General features: G+C 42.6%; 1 protein-coding gene across 2 annotated transcripts in view; it reads right to left on the bottom strand.

The window, feature by feature from the left end:
• The window catches only part of LOC117815486 (E3 ubiquitin-protein ligase SMURF2), a 58542-nt gene that overhangs the window by 21763 nt on the left and 15287 nt on the right, over nt 1-21492 (bottom strand). For both annotated transcript variants that reach the window (XM_034687234.1, XM_034687235.1), the window contains exons 2-7: nt 15973-16011; nt 11475-11583; nt 5832-5965; nt 944-1009; nt 199-283; nt 1-13 (exon numbers count right to left, since the gene is read on the bottom strand). The exon at nt 1-13 is cut by the window's left edge and continues 71 nt beyond it. In XM_034687234.1, the coding sequence (XP_034543125.1) occupies nt 1-13; nt 199-283; nt 944-1009; nt 5832-5965; nt 11475-11583; nt 15973-16011 (446 nt within the window). The remainder of the gene's footprint in view (nt 14-198; nt 284-943; nt 1010-5831; nt 5966-11474; nt 11584-15972; nt 16012-21492) is intronic.

Below are 21492 nucleotides of genomic sequence, written 5' to 3'. Positions count from 1 at the left end.
TCTCTCTTCCCAGCTGTTCAATGACAGATGAAGGGAAAACATGCATGAAAATAAGAAGCATCATACGTACGCAACAGGAAGATGTTTTAACATGTCCTTAAATACCGTCACAAAGTAGAGAAAGAGAGGAAATCAGGACTAAAGATAGAGTAAGAGAATCATTTCCAGCAAAGTTTCTGCATTTGAGAGAATACTGACCCGTCAGGTAAGTCATTGTCGAACAGGCGGCTGCAGTCCACCACTGGACCCCCCGTCCCGATGCGATCTCTGGACTGAAGACTTACTGCAAGGTGAAACAAAGAAATAGATCAGGGATACGTTTTGCATCTTCTCATCCTCTTTCTGTTCCTTTTCTTCAATCAATCAATCAATCAATCTTTATTTGTATAGCGCCAAATCACAACAAACGTTATCTCAGGACGCTTTTACAAACATAGGAGGTCTAGACCACTCTATGTTAAATTATGAACAGAGACCCAACTTCAGGACAGGATAAGACTCAGTCTGACCCCACCTTAATCCATCATGAGCATTCTTCTCTGATATTTGTGCATGTGATGTAAAAGACGATCATTTAATGTCTTCCCAGGTAACATATTTTTAAATCAAACCTCCAGCAGATAAAGAAAATACCTCTCTCTGTATTTCAGCTGTTGGGTGATGAACTGAGTCAGACGGAGCAAGCAGTCTCGATCCGTATGTGTTTGAATTATTTAATGCATCTAGACATCCAGACATGCATCTGCTATTTGCTAAAAGACTTAGCTTTACATCAGGGAGAGCTCTTGTGAAGGACAGTCATTAAACAGTTCAATGTTTGCACACAGAGCTGCAGGAATATGCAAACACACACTTACCTTAAGTCCTTGGATTAACTGGTCTGTAAATATGATGATAACATTTCTGTTGTGACATGTGGTGAGAAAATGTGTGAGTGTCTTACCAACTATCTGTCCTCTCACAGTATCGTTGTCGTTGGGACCGAGCTTATTCAGGTCGAGTCTCTGATCTGCAGGAAAAAATAGACACAAGAACATTCAGCCTCCTGCTTTATTTACATCCTTTAACTCATGAAGGCATCGAGCTGCTGTGCATAACGCATTATAAGCCCAGAGCTTTATAATCTGATTATGATTGGTTTAAGTTCTCCGGCCCCTGAATCAGGAAAACTGAAACATCTAGAGGTTCTGCTCTGTTCTACGTCCTGAAAACGCAACCAGTGGGTGTTGATGGACGGGGGAGCACGGCACCAAACCACAGAGGAGCGGTGACGGACCAGAGGATCTGGTTGAGAGACTCTGACCCGAGCACTCGTCTCGATTTAGGTGTACGCTCTACTCAGACATTTTTGTGCATTTGTGGACGCATCACAGACGTGCTCTTCCACCTCGAGTTGGAGTCTCTAAAATTTGCTAAATTACGTTGCAGGCTTGGCGCTATCTGCAAAAAACTGTAGCCTAGCTTGCGTGCTGTTTCTCCCTGCAGTTTCTCATTAAAGGGGCCGAGCTGAGCAGCATCCATTGTGGCTGGTAAAATAACTAGTGATGTGAAACTCACGCAACTCCACTTCAAAAATGCTGGACTATCCCTTTAAAGTGTTGCTGGTTGCACAGGAGGTGTTTAGACTTTCTTTAAAGAAGAATACTTGATACATGCAAATAATTCAGCCTGATAAACCTGTCTATATCGTCCTTGTTGTCTTGATTTGCCTGTTTAATAATAACTAACTACCACACTGAACAGATAACAGAGATCAGGCTACAGGTAGACGGTGCAGGAAGTTTCTCTTTGATGCAGATAAATGCTTGATGCATGAAACCGTAGCAACTGTAAACACGATCCAGAAAAGCTGAAATAAGTAAAAGATGAGAGTTTGAAGGCTGCAATGTGCACACCATCATATTCTTGCAGCATAAGGACAAACACACAGTGAGGAGGCTGTGTGTTTCACTAAATGCTAATGATGGTCTAAACACAGTGGGCGTATTAATCCACAAAAACATGCTTCTGTTTCTCTCACTGCTCACGAAGGACCAACACAGTCACAACCTCAAACAGCACGGTATCATCTGCATGCACGTGTCTCTAAATGTTCAGAACAGACTTCTCTGTAGAAAGAAATCTGTTCACATTGAAACACGAACTCTCTATAAATACGTGTGAGAGCAATCTTGTTGTTCCTGGATCAGGAGGAAGTCATTGTCTGTGCAGGACAGGACAGCGCTGCCAGACACAGACAGCACAGAGAGACAACCCAGGAAGACTCTGAACGAGATCCAGACACAGATACATGCAGCAACCCCCCTCCCACACACACACACACACACACACTCACAGAGAGAAACACACACTCACACAGAGAGAGCCGGCCTGTCCAGCTGACCAACAGGAGTGATTTAAATTGGTACCAAAGAAATGGTTGGAATGTCTGCAGGAGCTTTGACTTACTGAGAATAAAAACTTTAAAGTCTTAATCATACAAAGGTAGCGTGTGTTTCTCTGTGTGTGTGTGTGTGTGTGTGCGTGTGTGTGTGTGTGTGTGTGTGGTAAGTAAGTGCAGGGGGGGGGCATGCAGGAGAAGAAGAGTCAGAGTGAGTGAGAGAGAGGAAGATGAGGAGATGCCCCAGTTCTCAGTGTGCTGAACTGAAACCACAGTCAGACTGGATTTGTCATGTCTCTGGTTTGTCTCTCTGATTTTGATGCAAGTTTAATGGAGACTCTTTCCACGTGTATCACTGAGCCGCTTTAAACAATCCTATAGCTTGTTTCCAGAACAAACGCCATGTTTGTGTGTGTGTCTGTCTGTGTGTGTCTGTGTGTGTCTGTGTGTGTCTGTGTGTGTGTGTGTGTGTGAGTGCATCTGTTCCGGATACATGTCTAGACTAAACAGGGATGGCCTCAGCCTCACATGGCAGGGATAATGAGCAGATTTTCCTCTTGAAGGAAAGAGAGGAGCAGAGAGACAGAGCTCTGACAGATCTTTAAAGACAGTCAGTTTCTCAGAGGTAGAAAAAGTTTTATACGGAATAAAAATGTACAAAAGCTGAGATTTGTGTTTGTGATTATCAGTTTTTTTAGTTGATTCATGTCTCTGCATGCATGCATGCATGCGCAAATCTGTAGAATCAGCATCAGAAGTGTCCTCAATAACATTTCAATGATTGCACAAAACAGCAGATTTAATTATGTTTTAAAGACATTTGGATATCAGGGATGAGAGGAAGAGGACTCTGAGGTTTATTTCTGCACTGCAAAAGGAAGTGGAGCTCAGTGACAAGTCAGACGGACTTCTAATTACCTCAACAACCATGCATCTGGGTGTGTGCGTGTGTGTGTGCAGGAGTGACACGCTTTTATGTTTGCTTTGGATGACAACATGAACTATGAGCGTGAATATGACTTCTAGGAACAAAAGCATTTCCAGTAAGTCTTTGTGTGTGCCGGTGCGTTTGGGCTTTCATGTCTCTTTCTCTGTGTGTGCGTGTGCGTGTGCGTGTGTGCGCGCGTGTGTGTGTACGCACATCTGGGTCAGACCACAGGCTGGGCACTGCTCATGTGTCTGCTGCAGCACACAGGACAAGGACAGTGGTATAATGTCACAGAATATGTCTCCCTGTCCACTTCCTGTTGCTGTGATGGAGTATAATTTCTGCAGTAAGTGGCTGTTCCCGAGCCGGTATGGAGCCTATACCGTCTGCGTCTGGAAGCTGTTGGTAAATCCACGGGAGTAAAAATGTGGCACCAGGCTGCCATGAGTGTTGAGGTCCTTTTTTTTTGCGGCAGCACTGACGCTGTTGTGGTTTTTGGCAGATCAGGGGGTGAACTTTATGACCCGAGAGGGCCGGTTAGCAGCGAGCACTAAAGGATCCTGGAGCTTATTCTGAACTCTGATGTGAAGTATTTAGCCGGACAGCTTGGAGTGAGCATGAGAGGCTGCTCCAACTAAACTTCATGCAAACAAGCGTCGAATGGCTTCAAATGCATCCAAGAATTGTCAATTACAGCAAAGTGAAGCACTTTTAAGTTGTTGTGGAGGATAGAAACACCAGAGCCAAGAAAAGCAGGACAGATTAAACTCATTGTGGTGATTCTGCAGTCAGAAAGAGGGATTGATGGAAAGAAGTAGGGGTGTAACGATTCTTTTTAACAACGGTTTGATCGTATCATGATTCGTGGTTGCCGATACGATTAAAGGACGATATTGGTTCATTTAGAACGATACGGTCCGAAACGATTCAGTGACTTGAAATCGATTCAGTATCTTTTTAGCCAAAAATTCAACCAGTGTGACTGTGAGATAGATCCCTTGATACTGGACAGTCATAGAGTCCTGTTGTTGCCGTGATGTTTTTGACCTGATCTGAGTCTTGTCCTAGTCTCTGACTAAACATGCTGGAGAGGCCTGAGGTTTCTGCAGAGCTGATGTTACCTTGATGAACGCTGCAAGAGGTGCCTGGACGGCCGGCGTTGTGAAATCCCATGGTGCCTTAGTAGGTGGTTGGATAGCTTTGTGGTGTTGCCGTGGTAACTTTACTTGACCTTTACATATCCTACAAACAGCGAGCGACTTATTTAGAACATCTCCGTCTTTGCAAAAGCCAAAGTGTTTCCACACACTGGACCATAATGGTGTCTTGATCATTCCTCGCTCGCCGGCTTCTCCTCTGCTGTCTGCCATGCTGTGTTTTGTTGTCTGCTGGCGCGTGGTGATGATGTCACAGACAGGCAGCCTGAATTGAGTAACGTTTAACGTCTTTATCATTAAAAGTGTAAAAAAAACACATCCATATAAAGTCTGCCGTGCTTAAATGTAATGTGTTATTTCCTAGTATAGATACAATCGATTTATTACCTTTTAAAACGATGTTAGATCAAAATATCTCGTCCGAAAGGCCAACTTGCCGAGCGCAGATCGATGTAGAACGGATCATAGGAATATAAATCCATACATGGATGTCGTAGATGAATCGTTACACCTCTAAAAAGAAGAGTGAGAGGAAGGACAGAGAGTTTGGTGCATGTGTGTAAATATCAACAAGCAGACAGAGCTAACCAGCCGGGCCACACCTGGAGAGGAAATCAACGGGTGCAACACAGGAGTCTCAAGCTAATGTGTGCAAACTCAGTGCTCTTCTTTTGGATGAATGAACCTGCAAGTATCAGCCTCCTTCTTCTTCTTCCTCTTGGAGAAAATCAGAAGGACCGTGATTCTAATAAAGGCTGTTTGTGTCCTTGGCAGAGCGCTGCATTGCTGTGGAAAGATTTACAGCTATTGATTTAGTCCCAGGTGGCTACATATCTGATGTGGAGTTTCTCTGCATTGAGTCTATAAATCTTAAGATGATGAAAAGCCAGCAAGAGAGAGAGAGAGAGAGAGAGAGAGAGAGAGAGAGAGAGAGAGAGAGAGAGAGAGAGAGAGAGAGAGAGAGAGAGAGAGAGAGAGAGAGAGAGAGAGAGAGAGAGAGAGAGAGAGAGAGAGAGAGAGAGAGTGAGAGAGTGAGAGCTGAGGAAGGGACAGCAGATCTGCAGGCTAGCTCGCTATCAAACTGCTAGAGACAGATAAAACACAGCACAGGAAAGCTGCGTCTGTCGGAGACACTGAGTCTGGGCTGAACGTTTGTCAGTCTCTCTATGAGTCCTAAGTTGAGGGTGTGTGTGTGTGTGAACTCAGTCATTCATTTATTCATCCTGTACCTCCTATAGAGCCTCCACATTACGCTTTAACGAGCCCCGAGAGCACAGAGCGAGCGCGAGGAGGCGACACACGGGAGACGTAATTTAAAGACAGCGAGTGTGCGTTTATAATCACGTAGACGTAAACAGGCACTTACAGCCGGTGTCTTTGAGTCTGTTGATGGCGTTGGACAGGAGACGCACGCAGCCCAGGAAACCTGCACCCTGCTTTTTGTGGATCTTCTTGTGGTTCCATACGCTGATGGTGATGGAGTCGGCCTTTCCGATGTATCTGAGGGAGATGGACAGAAAACATGTTAGCAAGATGGAGAAGGTTTTATAATCCTGAGAATAAATTTAAAAAGCTACAAAAGAAAATCTGCATCAATAAATCTGCTTCTCTGTGACAGCGAGAGAACAATGCTCATGGGTTCAGCGGTTTAGACTGTAATGAGGCCGATTAGCTCATTTTAAAGGAACTCCTGTGTGTGCATGTGTGTGCATGTGTGTGTGTGTTTGTGCATGTGTGTGTAGATTTAGCACAGATGAGACCAGTCTAGTCGTGGTTGAAGAAGAGAGGAAGTCCCTGTGATATGCTGCACCACAGTCTGAGACCCAGACAGCACCGGCAGTAAACACGCAGAGCTACACTCACACTCACACTCACACTCACACTCACAAATTACAGCCCAGTGTATGCCAAGCTTTATATTACTCTGCGCATCTCTGGGAAGGAGCGGGGTTTCCCTCCTGAAAACATCAAACATAAAGGTTTGGAAAATAGTTGCAGTGAAATCAAATAAAAAACCTGAGTGGGTTTAAAATCTCTCAAATGGGATTCAGAGTTTCTTAACAACCAGAAGCTGCTGTCTGTGCAGAAGTTGCTATCTGTGCAGATGCCGCTGTATCTGCAGACGCTGCTGTGTCTGCAGACGATGCTGTCTGTGCAGACGCTGCTGTCTGTGCAGACGCTGCTGTGTCTGCAGACGCTGATGTCTCTGCAGACACTGATGTCTGCAGACGCAGATGTCTCTGCAGACGCAGATGTCTCTGCAGACGTCTCTGCAGACACTGATGTCTCTGCAGACACTGATGTCTCTGCAGACACTGATGTGTCTGGGCTTGTGCTTTAACTTTGTTTACATCAAATGTGATCGCTGCATCCTCCATCAGGACGTTGTTTTAATGTCAGAACAGATGAATAAAACTGTGAAGCTGTGTTTTTGTTTGGAGTGCTGTGGTGGAACTTAAACAGCCTCTCTGAGGACATCACAGTGTTTCGAAGTCAACCTCCTCTCTTCACTCTGTGAGCTCTCAGTGGGGTTTACAGGTCAGTGTGAAGCACGGAGCTCATGCAGACATTAAGTCTGAAGTCAGGCTGAGCAAAGACTCATTATAACCTCACTCACTGAAACTGTGCCAGAATCTTGTTCCAAAAACATCATGTTTATGCAGGTTGAGATGCTAAAAGTGGAGTCATTGTTAGCGTGTCGTAATGAGTTGGCTGTTTGCACAACTCAACATCAGACCTGAGTTTTCTTTGTTTTAAGACAAATATTAACTCTGAGGATCAAAGAGTAGAAAGCAGGGATGCAAAGGTTCAGGATTTTCCCTTCTATGATCCTTGAACAACATCGCAGCTTCACTGACTGTATTAAGTATTGAAGACGTATTTTTAAATTGTAAAGATCCTTAATGGAAATAAGACAGGAGGGCAGGGATTCACAGCATGTGTAACTCAGTCTTAATGTTATAATAGTGTTAGTCCAGATTACTTTATCTTTTCATTATCTAGTTTCAATTTTACTAACTTTTTTAAGAATATACTGTCTTATTTTAAATCATAATATAAACATATATTTTAATTATTCAGCTAGTTTTTATTTATTTATTTATTGTCCTTATTCTATTGTGAATTATTTCATCTTTTATTTAGTTATTAATTTGATTTTATCAGATGATTTTTACAGATTACCTCTCAGCATTTTAATATGTCATTGTTTTAATTTGATTGATTTAATTTGAGTGTGGTCTCTTAGTTTCTTTTACTGGTTTAATCATTTGTTTGTATTTTTAATTTATTCTACTTCTATTATTTTTATGTACAGCACTCATTGATTCATTGAATGATGATGGTGGACAATATACCTGCAGCTCTAGCAGCAACTTTTGTCTGCACAAACTCAGGAGCTGCACGCTCCGTCTCTCTCTGTCGGTCACTCTGACACTTGTTGGCATCGTTGCCAAACCCCTAAACATGAATTGCATCTCTACAGTTACAGTTTATCCTTTAAACAATTAAAGGTTTTGTCTTAAGACAAAACTTATTACAAAGAGATTGAAGTTTTTTGCAGTTGTGGCCTAAAACCTGCAAGATGATAACCAAAATATTGAGCAAACACACTTAAATACTACAATCATGGACGCCAACTATCAACACATTCAACCAAGACTGTGTTGAATTTAAAACAATGTTTTTCAAGATGAATTTAAAACAGATTTGTGGAAGCTTCCTTCGTGAAATTGAGCAAAAAAACTAAGAAGTATGTGTGAAGGAGGGGTGGGGCAAAATATGGAATATGGGGAACGTGAGCCGCTGTTTATTGACTATAGAAGAAGTCGATGGTTGGATGTCTGACAGTGGAGAAAATGAGCTAAGAGATGTGCTCGCCGGTCTTAGAACAGGAGGAGAAAAGGCAGATGCGGCTCTTGGTGCTAAGACAGGAGGAATGATGGAGGACTGACTGAAGTCTGCAGAGAGATTCACTCATCTGTGACGGGCGAACTCCTACATGATCGTTCTTGCTCGTTTTACTGAAACGAGGAGAAAAGCATCCTGATGTGATATGATTGAGCACGATGCATGAGAGGTACAGAGGTGTGCATATGGCAGAAGTCTTCCTGAAGGCTGCAGAGGAGCGGTTACAGGTGTGGTTGTTTTTAAAAGGGAGGAATCAAGAAGGACAAGTGACAAATTTGTGGAAACTAATGGGGAACTAAATGAAGAATAAAATAAGGTTGAAGTCCAAGATGAAAACGAAACACTTTCCTGAAAAACATGCGTGCAAACATGTGCCAACTCACTGCAGACAACTCATGAGGATGGTGAAATCTAACTGCAGCAGTGTTTGTGTCGCTTCTTCATCACTTTCATTCAAACCGTCCTGAAGCAACATGTCTGGAAACAAACAAGGTAACCTAAGCAGGCCTTTATAAAGAGATGTGGTCCGCACAGCAGGACGTACGCTGCATTTAATCTAAAGTTAAAGCAAGCACAGCACCAATCTGACTCTCTAACCAAAGCGATGTGAATAGCTACGCTGAGACGGCTGGAGGAGCTGCCAGAACCAGACCTACAGACTGCTGAGCTCATGATCTCCCAGCGTTGTGCGTGCATCCTGCAAAGACAGGATTGTATAAAGAGAAAGAAGAAGATGACTGGTTTAAGAAGCTTTATAATGTAAGGCAGGATAAGTGACATGTGGAAAAGACCGCTCCTCTAAACGCTGCAGACTGGAGACGGGGGTGTGGCGAGCTGGCATCCGGCCAAGCCTACACTCCCATCTGCTCTCTGTGGCATGTAAGCCATTTCCTGAACCAGAGGAAGAGGCCAGGGGTCGCTGGAGGGAAACACACTCCTCTAAGGAGGGTGGAGATCGTGGAAGAGGAAGGGGTGATGTTGAAAAAGGTTGTGAAACTAAAGGTGGATGCTGACAGGTCGGGGAAAAAGTTGTGGAACAGGTGTGTAAAAAAAAAGTGTCATGCAAACTTGAACTGCTTTCTTATCCTGAGAATCTTCTGTTGCTGCAGCGTGCCAATAAAAGCCTCTTTTCTTTCTCCTCGCTGCTCTCTCTATCAGACATCCTTCTCTTATCCCTCCTCCTATCATCACTGCTTCCCTCCATCTCTCACCACCTTAAGGAAGCTTTAGTTGAGACCGGGTCCTTCGGGGTGATCGCTCTTTCTAACGGCCTGTCGACAAAGTACGGGAACAGTCCCAGCACACAGGAGGCGTGAGACGACTTCTGCAGCTGAGTCAAAGCTTTACAGGAGAACTTGTGGCCGCCCTGCTTGTATTCAGGAGCTTCAATAGCATGTTTCTTCCTCTCATGCATCCTTTTTTTTTTTATTCTTAAACATATTATTTTAAGTTTGTTTCAATTATTTTAACTCTTGGTTTTGTCAAAGCCCTCAATAACTCTCTGGAGCTCCCCTATCCAAACATTCACAACCCTGACTCTCTTCTCTTGTTTAAAAATCAACTTAAAAACTACCTTTTCAGAAGAAGCCTACGACACGGGACGTCTACTCTCTCCCTCTGTCTGATCTCTAGTTCTGAATCTTATACCTGTATTTGATTTGCACACTGTCCTGCATCTATGAGTATCTATAAAAGCCCTATAACCATTTTACAGGTAGGTGTTCTTCCTGCAAGGCGCAGGTGCCTGTTCTGGTTAGCTGCACGGTCATCAGCTGGGGACGACTGCTCATGGATGTTTCACCCCTCGACCCAGAACTTCTCCTGGTGGCGGGGCAGTGAACAGAAACGTTTCCCTAACCCGGGACATCCACCAGATCCATTGTGGTCTGGCTCCGTGCTCTCTCGTCCGTCAACACCCACCGGTTGTGTTTTCGGAACGCAACACAGTGCAGGACCGCCGGACATCTGGAGTCATGTGACCGAGGATCTCAGTGGTAATCACTGAATCCAGGATTCCCCTCCTCCTCTCCTCATCCATGTTGTCTTTCTGGTCCTCTGAAAACCTCTGACCTGTTGACTCCAAGCCTGGCTCCGCTCATCATGACTTTGGTTTGTTGTTGTAGTTAAGTGAAATATGATCTGGTGATAACACAGAGTGTTTTATTCTGAAAATTAACCGGATGTTTTCATTTTGTTTTGGTGAAACCTGACTTCCTGTCCCGCTCCATCTGCTCTGTTGAGTTTGATGCGTCGTGTTCCGGCATCCGGCAACAATAGAAGTCTTGTGTATCTGATCCGGAGGGCTCCGACCTGCCGGATCAGAGACGCAGCCGGAACACAACGGAGCGGATCCAGAGGAAGGTAACACATTGACTAGAATAGAAACCTATCAGATCAGGTGCTGTGACGGATCAGAGACGGATCAGACACGGATCTGGTGGCATTTGGCCGAAACTTGCTCCTCCACTTCCCTGAAGCCCCAAATCCTTGAGAAGCCGTGTTGTTGTGGCTCCAACAAATCCACTAACCCCCACCTCCACTGGATAGAGCTTCACACTCTATCCTCCCTGCACAGGTCTGCATATTTTGTCCTCTTCCCAGCCTCCAACCCCTCCTCAAGTCTTATAAATCATTATTTTATTGTTATTAAAGTGAGAAGAAAGCTAACAGAGTCGTAAATAAAACACGTTTAAAAGGAGAAGTTCTCACCCAGAGAGAGATCACTGAAAGAAGTCCTCTGGTTGTGAGCTGGACGCTGTGAAGCAGACACTAAACGTCACATATCGCTGAGCTCTAAGACCAAGAATGTCTAAAATCTCACTCTACAACATGTTTTGTTCTCAGAGCTTTAGGATGGGTGTTTCTGCACACAGTGAAGGGGCTCCTCCATCCACATTCCTGAAACACTCGTAATAGCAACGCTCATCCACACACAGCAAAACCCTCATGCTGCGTTTCTGTGACAACAACGCTTTATTTACTGATTCAAATTTAACTAGGTGTGTGACCTCCAACACTCAACCACACACACTTGCCTCATTTGTTCCTAAATGAAGCGTGTGAGGCGTTCAATGTCACTCTGCTCCTCGTGTTGACTTACAGATCGTAGTGTTGGTTCCACTTCGGGTCCAGCGTGTTCCTCACAGTGTCTGTCGAGTGGCATTGCCCCGAGCCGTCCACCACCACTTTGGCGAAAGGATCTGGCAACCCTGTTGAAGCAGACAGAGGGGAGGGATGAGGGAACAGACCTGGCAACCCTGTGAGGACAAGGATACTTCAGTCACAAAAGAAAACACATACATGAGAGCCTCCATTTCTCACAAACACACACATGAGTCAGTGGATTTCAACCTTCACAGAGACTTTAGTTGTTTACACTTTTACCTTTGCCATAAAATTACAACATTTTCAAGTATTAACGCTCGTTTTTCTCCCTTTCTCCTCTCCAGCACGAGAGCAGGAGTCTTTTAAAAGTGGTTCAACAGTAGATTCACTTTAATCCTCTCAGGCAAGTGTGGACCAGTTCCCATTTTATGCTCTCGTCATGCATCGATCGTCAAGTCACCTTCTGCATTCAGATCATTTTACTTTCAGCTTTGATAAATCTAATTTGGATCATTGCAACACACAAGGATCTTAGATTGCTTTACGAAATATCCACAACTAATAAACAGCTGCTGAGAAAACATCCTCGTCATGTTTCTTGGAGAGTGAATCATGTGCTTGGATCGTTTGGATGCAGTTGAGTACATATAGAGCAGTCAGAGTCAGGCAGTTACACCCGAGGAGATTATCCTTCCTTTATTGTGTCTCAGTCTGTTTGTTTAATATCCCCTGCCTGCAGAAACTCAACTTTATTTATATAGTACCTTTCATACATTCAAGCATGCAGTCCAGAGTGCTTCATAAAAGAACAGCAATAGGTAAAAGTGATTTAAATTACTTAAAGAATAAAATCATGACGATCAAATCAATAAAATACAATCAGATAAATATCAGAAAAATAAAATAAAATAAAATCAGGAAAATATCAGAAAAACAAATAAATATAAAATAAAATATAATAAGATATAATAAAATATATAATAACATTTTATTTATATAATAAAAAAAATAAAAATGATGTCATAACAATGTTAATAATGGTGATAATGTAGTTCAGGGCTGAACTAAAATGACTCCAAGTTAAAAGCCAGATTAAAAAGCTAAGTCTTAAGTTAACTTTTTAAAACACTCAGCTCGCCGTTTTAATGTCTAGAGGAAGAGTTCCCAGTTTTGGTTAGGGCAGGGTATCACCAGCGATATGATACTATCACGGTATTTTGCCCACGATAACGATACTGTCACGATACACCGATTCTGCAATAATCGATAAATTGCAAGAAATATCATCCACGATTCATCACGGTATCTGTGTCACTGAAGACTGCACTGAATCCATTTCACAGGAATGACAGAACAAAGTATCTATATGGTCTAAGTCTTAGACCATATGTGCCATAGATACTTTGTATCTTTCAGAGGACCTCAACAGGCGCCCCTCGGCTGCATACGGCCTGCCGGCAGCCTATTTGTGGCCCCCGAACTGTCATTCCTTCACTGTATGTTTTGGTCGGGTCAGCACATGTATACCGCGACTTGTCTCCATGCCAACGATACGCAGACAGCATGTTACTGGATCACTTTTTTTTAACTTTCACTTTCGTTTTTGGAGCAGTTCGCAAAGTGGCCCTTTGCCAGCTGTAGGACAGCTAGCTTACAGAAAAGTTAGCATTAGCGTCGTGAAGCGTCCTCTCCTCCACGGTAAGCTCTGTGAACTCTTTATCAAGTGTTGTTCCATTGTCAGTTTAGTAAAAGCCGAAGTGGGCCCAGACTTTAGATCTGAAATTCGCCGGTGCATCTTTCAGGTGTTTTTCTCTGCTGTTTGCTAATCCTCCACCTTGCATCATTTTCTTTTTCTTCTTCTTTTTATTCCTTTTCAAACCAAGCGGCGACCTCCGGTCTCAAACGATGAAGCCCATGCAGAAGTGCTATAAACTGCAATACATCGAGAATCCGCTTGAGGCTGGCTGCAGAAACACCAGAAACCACATAGACATGAATGGGAAAAAGACGATCTTTGCAGCATTAATAAACATGTTTACAGCCTGGTTCAAAAAAACGGCTTGGCTCTATGAAGCTAATCTCTCTATCGGCACACACTGTACGGGGGGTGAATTTTTTAATAACGTGACGGTTCAGAAGATATTAAGATTTCAAGTTTTTGCCCAAATAAGGACCTGACTGACGTGACTCCCGGTCGGGAACACATAGCTGTTGGCTAGGAGGCGATTTGCTCCAAAACAGCGCTCAGGAACAGATGAGTGACGTCACGGATCCTACGTCCATATTTAATACAGTCTATGTTTCAAAGAGTACTCTACCGCAGCACCCACTCTTATTCATGCTAAGCGCCATCATGTGGAGGCTTGAAGTAGTGACTCTGTAAATCAAAATTGTAGCAGGCTTTTGTGAGAGAATCTGTTTAGAACGGCTATATGTTTATTGTTTAAATACCGATATTTGGCGCCAGTGTATCGATAACGTATGGCAAGAGGATATATCGCGATATATCGTAGTATTGATATTTTGGCACACCCCTAGTTTTGGTGCATAAAAACAGAAAGCTCTTTGATTGGTGCTTGTGAGGGACACATGAGGAACATTTAAGAAAGAGAAAAAAATATTTGTTTGTGCTGTTTTCTCATTGGGTTTACTCAATGCTTTTATTTTGAAATACTTTTCTTTTTGACATCTGATGTCAGCACGAGGGAGTACGTCCAGCTGCTTAAACTCAAAGTTCTGCAAATCAGAAACCTTGCATTGATGCAGACAAATCTGTCACGAGCTGCAGATACTCCGTGAAGTTGTTTGTGTCTGAGCCCTCGCTGTGATCTGTAGATGAACTCAATAATGTCTCTTTTCGGTTCAACATCTTCTCGTGTTGCGTCGAGGCTTTGTCTTCCCCTCTGACTCAGGTAGAAATCGGAAACAGGATTCCTCCTCTTGGTGTGTTCTGTATGACTGTGCGTTCATATATGAGGACCTCAGAAGTGTCAGAGTATTTGCCTTGCTGGAGCCGATACTTCATGCAAGTCCAACCTGTTTAGTCACCCTTATTCTTTCATGTGACCTCCCTCTTGAGTTTGCACGTGAGTGAGTTAGAGCAGTCAGGACATCCAGGTTAATGTAAAACCAAACCTCAGACTACTGCTGCTGCAGTTTACCGTGAATGCAACCCGTGATGAAGGAGAGCGGTGACGGTGTTTTTTGTGAGAAATGTCTCCGTGGTGAAACCAAGAAGTATATCTCATCTTACAGAAGAGCCAGCGGCTGAGAGAAGATGGTGTCCTGATTAACTTAGTGTTTAACAGCCTGAAGCTAAAAGTCAACGATGAGTAAATATGAGCGCAGAGAAAACAACTTTATACCTCCTACCTCTGATGACCCAGAAGATTAGGACTTTAATCTATAGTATTTGCTCCTGTTTATCCCAGCGAGGCCAGTCTCACTGTTTTGGTGTGCCACTTTATAATTCTAAATAAAGATGTTGGCAATTAATGGAGTATTTGATCTTGAAGAACATATTCAAACATGCATTCATGTTTGATTTTCCCCCACATTCAGATAGACAACGTGTGGTCTCATGATTATACTCAGCTATCACGGAGGTGTTTGAAGTTTAAAGTATGTTTCAATGGGAACCAGATGGCTACAGGTGTTGTGCACAGCTAGGACACTCAGACGGGGGCTGCCCCAGGTCTCCATGAGCTGACTGACTGGTGGAAAGTCAAAGCAGAGATGTTTCCCAAAGCTACACGCCAGCATCTCTGCAGACCTGCGACATCAGAGCCGTGTGAGTGAGCGTTTTCGGCGTCTTGACCCTGTTGACACCCGACCTCATGGACATGCTTTTATTCCTCAATAAGAACAAGTTTGAGGCAGAAACCTGGACACTGAGTCTGAAATATGTCTCTGTTCACTTCTCTTGTTGCAGGAAATCCACATTTAGTTTGAGCCTGGATCTGTACGCCTATATGTCTGCAGAGATTACTTTTATACGCCTGCTCTGCATGTTGATATTCAGCGTTTTAAACAACATGCACGCCTCTGTATGTTCTGCAGCTGTGCATGGGAAAAAACACATTTTGCATGTTATTGTCGTTCCAAAGATCGATCACAGAGGATGCTTTAAATTAGAGTATCTATATCACTCACCTAGGAGAGAAAACTAAAGGATGCAATGTTCATCACCTGCAGAGTGATCTATGATCTATGATCCCATGTTATTGGGGTTGAATGCAGGTCATGAGCTGGATGTTATCAGGTGTTACTCATTAAATCAGCAGACTCTGCACTTTATTTACAACATGTTATCAGCAGCTCCCTGTGCGTGCCAGGTCTGGAGGTGTTGGTAGCAGACAGACTGCTCCTCGGGGACTTCATGAACAGTGTGGCTTCAAAAGCCAGCAAGCTGCCATGGCTGACAAAGCCCATTCTGCTGCACGAGGGAGGGGACGGGCCAGGAATAGAAAGGTGTAAAAATAGGCTGTACTTACGGAAGAAGTCTTTCTTTGCCAGGTTCTTTGCACACAGGACTGAAAGAGAAAAGAGAGAAGCATGTTCATTAAAAAGGTGAAGATTCGATGAGCCTAAAACTAAAGAAAGAGGTGAAGAACACTTCGCTCTCTCAGTGGGAGGGATTCCTGAGTTTATTCTTTATTGAAAGAAATGATCCACGAGATGTTGGGCACAATTTTTACTCCGAGTGTTCCTCTGTTGTTCTGTCAGAATTAAGCTTACTCAGAGATTTCATCACTTATTCATTCATGACACACTTTCTTTTGAGTAATTATCGCTGTATTCTCCTCCAACATCTCAGTTTGTCCATCCTCACTGTCCCGTCAAAGGCCAGGGGACAGGTTTTCAGAGTTTTCTCCTCTAAAATATTCAGCAGACAAGCACTCTTCTCCTGTATGAAGCAAGCCGCTGTAGGTTTGCATCACAGACAAAATACAAAGGCTCCACATACAGAGACAGAGAGAGAGAGAGAGAGAGAGAGAGAGAGAGAGAGAGAGAGAGTTGTTGTTATTCTTTCCTATAACCCTCCTCTAAACGTCTTCCTTCAAGTCTGCTGGGGTTCGTGAGCAAACAGAAACACGCTGATGCTTTGTTTTGTGCTGGCGAGACAAAACTTTGACAAGTACAGAGCAAAACAAAGCAGGCTCAGCCCATCGACAGAGAAAACAGGGGGATAGGAAAATCTAAAGGAGGGTAAATAAACGTCACAGGCTGCAAGCAGACCAAGCTTTAAACAAGATGCTTAACTGGAAAAGAAAGGAAAAAGGAGGTCAAGAAAAACCTTCCATAGACGCCACTCTGCCCATCCATCCATTCCCCACACTCACTTCCATCTATCCACGGTACCAGGCTTGCACTTCCACTTCATTATTTATACAGGTACAGTCAGGTGATCCCTCTCTTTCCAACAGATCCATGAGCTTAAACTACAGCATGTAAGAGTTAAACAAAAGAAGGGTCCTCTGCAGTTCACGGGCAGCTCATCGGGCTGTGAGGCTTAAAATGAAAGGTTGATGTAATAATGTCAGCTTTTGAGGCTTCTGATCTTCTGTATCGTGCTTTTTTTACATCTACCTCCCCGAACCTGTGCCGAAGCAGCAGAAGAGGATCATGAAGGTGCAACGAGTCGACAACGTAGCTGACTAAAATTCAGGACAACAGTATTTAATAGTCTCACCAGTTTTCATCCTGCATCCAGACTATCTTTCCTAAGAATGTGGCATCATGATGCAACACTTTCGCCTCCTACAATTTCTACAGTCAAGCAGTATTGTACCTGAAACTCTGCAGAGAAATGAGCTGCCTGTAAGATCTGTAGACCTGAACTCACTTGTCATGAGGTCAGGTAAGTAATGCACAAGTGTTTGAAGAAAAGGCATGATGATTTTCAACTTAACCAAACGAAAGTTAGCGCCAACAAGGGCTAATCTTGGACAGAATGCAGACAAGGAGTTAGAAGAAAGACGGGTGAGATAAAATAATCTTAAAGAGAGTTGGATGTAAGCAGGCTTTGTGTAATGGGGGCAGCCCAGTGTTCGATTCCACTCTCGCTCTCTCCCAGTTTCCTCCTCAATCTGTGCTGTGCTCTACAAGTAAAGGTGTAAAAAACATGAAATATATAACTTAAAATAAAATAAAAAGAATCATTACAACAGAATAAATAGATAAATACAAACAAAATTAACCAATAAAATACAATAAAAAGAAGTCCAAGTATTATAATAAAAGAATGATAAATACAAATACAATTAATAAATAATAAACATAATTATTCTAATAAAATAGATACATAAATAAAAACAAAATTAAATAAAATGAAAAAATATTCAATAAATGGAGAAATACAAATAAAAATTAATAAATACAATAAAATAAATAAAAATAATTAATTTAACAAAAAGGACTTTTTAAAACTTAAAGAAAGGGGGGGGGGATATATAGGAGAAAAATGGAAGAAAACAAAAAAATGGAGAAGATAAAAAGATCTATGGAGAGAAATTTAAGACAAATATCAATGCATAAGCAGCCTGTTTTTTTTTTAGCTTTGTATCATAAAATAACTGCTATCCTGGAGGAATCACGACATATCATGTAAGAGGATGTGAACTTGCTACGAAACAAGCCCCACCTTTGAAAGGACATGGATACACTCAGGACCTATCTTATTTTACACCTGTTCGATGTGGACGCCTCAACAGAGAGCAGAACGACACAGTGAGGTAAATCAGACAGAAGCACAGCGCGGTAACAGAAGAGTTCACCAGAAACCAAATTACACGGACTGGGCCGACAGGACGAGCTCTAACGCTCAGCTTGTCAGGGGAAATTACACTGCCAAAGCCGACAGTATGGTCGCAGGCCAAATCAGAGGCGGCCAGAAAAGCCTCCTGTGGGACAAAACGGACACCACGCTGACAGCAGACAAGAGGAAGACTGGATAAACACGGGCCTGAAGTCTTGGCTGAACATTTGTGGACAGAGACTACAACTCGAAGACAATAGTCGACCACCAAAAGTTCAAACAGGTCATCATGTCGTGCATGAACCCTCGCCTCGGAGATATGAGCCTATTTTGTGCACATGTACTCCGGGTATTAGCAGCAAAGGTTTATCCACAGAGGAGGCAACACTGGTCCACAACTGCCAGGTCAAACTGAGCGTGCTGAGCACTTGTAAGGACTTGGCCTTCTGGTAACCAAACTATGTTAATGAAGATTAAAGGGATTAACCTGAACACGGCTCCACTGTCTCAGACACAATTACCACAGAGGGAAAATCCTCTCGCATTGTCATCAATAGCCTCTCACAAACAGGGCTGCCAGGCACAGCAGGCCGCACTGATGAATGGGTTCAAAGGGGGAATAAACTTAACAATGGTGCAGTATCAACAAGGGGAAGGAGAGTTTGTGGAGATCTCACCGTCTGTCAGGTTTCATGACCTCACACGCAGAGAGAAACATTACACTAAAATAATCTTATCCCAGAATTCAACGAGGACTTTAAGGGGGAACTGTGTCGAAGCTAACAACCACAACAGATTTCAGCAGCACACGGAAACAAAAGACTTAAACAACATGACTAAAAGTGTTCCTCATCTTATCAGGGTCTATGCAAACTCTCCATCATCAATGAGTAATCAAACTCGCCTCTGCACCCTGTGGGGATCCAGCAGAGCTGAATAGCTGCCACGTGAGCGAGCAGGCCATGGTGACCCAGAGCTGGCAGAGGACCAGACTTATTCAGATCCAAACACTGAAAGCTAGGTCAGCTAGGAATCAGTAAACGACCAGGAAGCCTGAGGGTGAAGTCTCAGCGCTGTCACTGTTCCACTGTCCCAACTACGAACGCTCATCTTTATCTGTGAGAGAGAGACTGAACGCACACAGAGGTCCTGCAAACAACTACGCAGACCAGTGCAAAACAAATACACATATGTGACAACAAAGTGCAAAGTCATATCTCTGTTTACTGATGGATTCAAGTGTTTCAACTAGGGATGACCACAATTAATCAATTATCGATTAATTGATTGTTAAGAAATTACTCGAAACACACATTTTAGTTATCAATTTTCCGTCACGTGGAACAAACATCATGTGGTCTCATATTACACTCATCTATCAGGGAGGTGTTTTAAGTTTAAAGCATGTTTGGATGTGAATCAGCTGTTAAAGGTGTTGCGCACAGCGGAGATGCTCTGCTGGCGGCTGCGGCTGTGCGTCAGGTCTCCACGTGCGCTTTTTAAAAGAGGATCAATACAAAACTGCTGCCAACAACGACACGGACACAAAGAGTGACAACTTTAAACAGGACATTTTAAACTTTGGATACAAAGGCAACAGGCTGGGGGGAAACTCAGGTACACTATGTTTGCAGAGCAGCAACATCAGAGCCGTCTGAGCTTTTCTCCAGCGGGACTGATTATGACCCGGTTGTGCTCCTGGCTGACACCTGACTGAATACACATGTTTATTTTTCTCAATAAGAACGAGTAGACAGAAAACTGGACACTGTGAGTCTGAAGTACTTTTCTGTTAGTATTATGAGCCTTCACTTTATAAGATTATGTCCGCAGAGAATATTTCTATGAGCCTGATCGTTGATATTCTGCGTGTCAAACATGTACCCGTATTCAATCCTGCCAGTTATTTGCATTTTGTTGCTGTAGAAAATATAATTTAGGGGGAAGACAACGTATTTGGCCTTTTTTTTTTACGTAAGAATAATAATGGGTTTTTTTTGTTTTTTTTTCAATTAATCGATAATTGATCGTTAACATTTCCAAAAATCGATCACGGAAAATACTTAAAATGTACATCCCTAGTTTCAACATCTGTGTATTTCTATCAAACCTGTTTAAATCACAGTGGATCCAAGAATATGAGACTGTGCAAAGAAGACCAGGAAGTCAGATCCAAAAGGGCCAACATAGTCTTTTATATTTGGCAATACTAGGCAAGATATTTGTAAAATGTAGTGAGCTAAGCTATTAGATTAAGCTCCATTACAACAACGATATGTAGCAGGCTAAGCTAAAGCAACACCACATTAGCTTCCTACATCAAAGCTATTTCTTATATTGTATTTATTCTATATTATTCAATGTATTATTATAATAAATATAAATAATAATAACAATAAATGATAATTAATAATAATAATAATAATAATAATAATAATACATTTTTCTAAAGCCAATTCTGATGGTTGATTTATTCATATTTAAGTAATACAATTTTCCGTTGTTTTACCGGCCCCTGGTTGTAATACGTTAGTTCCGCCAGACGGTGGCTACAACGTGTCTGATAGCTGTTTGCTAACCGCATTAAATAACAGAAGAAGAAGAAAGCTAGCTATATCAGTAACAAAATAATTCATTGAGATGCATGTGACTATTGAATAATATAAACGCTTAAAATACTGATGGACGATAAACAATTATAATAACATCCTTTATTCTAAGCTCTTTACATCTAACATACATGTTATCTAAGCCAGTAACATGCTAATTACACATGAAAAATACAAATACATAGGGTTGTGCTTTAGGTTTTAGAACATGACTGATAATAATGTCAGATTCAACATCAATCTGCATTATTCAACACATCATAACAGAGTTTATATCAAACATCAGCCAGTAACTGTTATCATTGACAACACTAATAACACTGATGAGGCTGCCTGCAATGTCCCCAGACGTTATTTGTTTCATTTTTTAATAAGAGGATGCCGATTATTTCAAAATACTATTAATGTGCCTGTAATCTATACATACCGTTGCTCTAAACTCCGACCAAGCTGTAGTAGCAGTTAAAGGGTCAAAAAAGGGCCGCCTGTGCTCCATTGTTTATGAAAAGGACTTGAAACAGCTGCTGTCTTAAGGACCATTTGTTGGTGAGTGCCCCAGAGTCTGAAGCTGTAAATCAAAGTCACACCAAACCAAGGAGTAGCCCCTAACAGACCCGGATCCAGCTTTAACCACTCTTTAACCACCG

Source organism: Notolabrus celidotus, chromosome 7 (assembly GCF_009762535.1).
Source record: "Notolabrus celidotus isolate fNotCel1 chromosome 7, fNotCel1.pri, whole genome shotgun sequence".
NCBI classification, from domain to species: Eukaryota; Metazoa; Chordata; class Actinopteri; order Labriformes; family Labridae; genus Notolabrus; species Notolabrus celidotus.
Note: the sequence above shows the minus strand (reverse complement) of the source record. Positions and strands in the feature narration are given on the sequence as shown.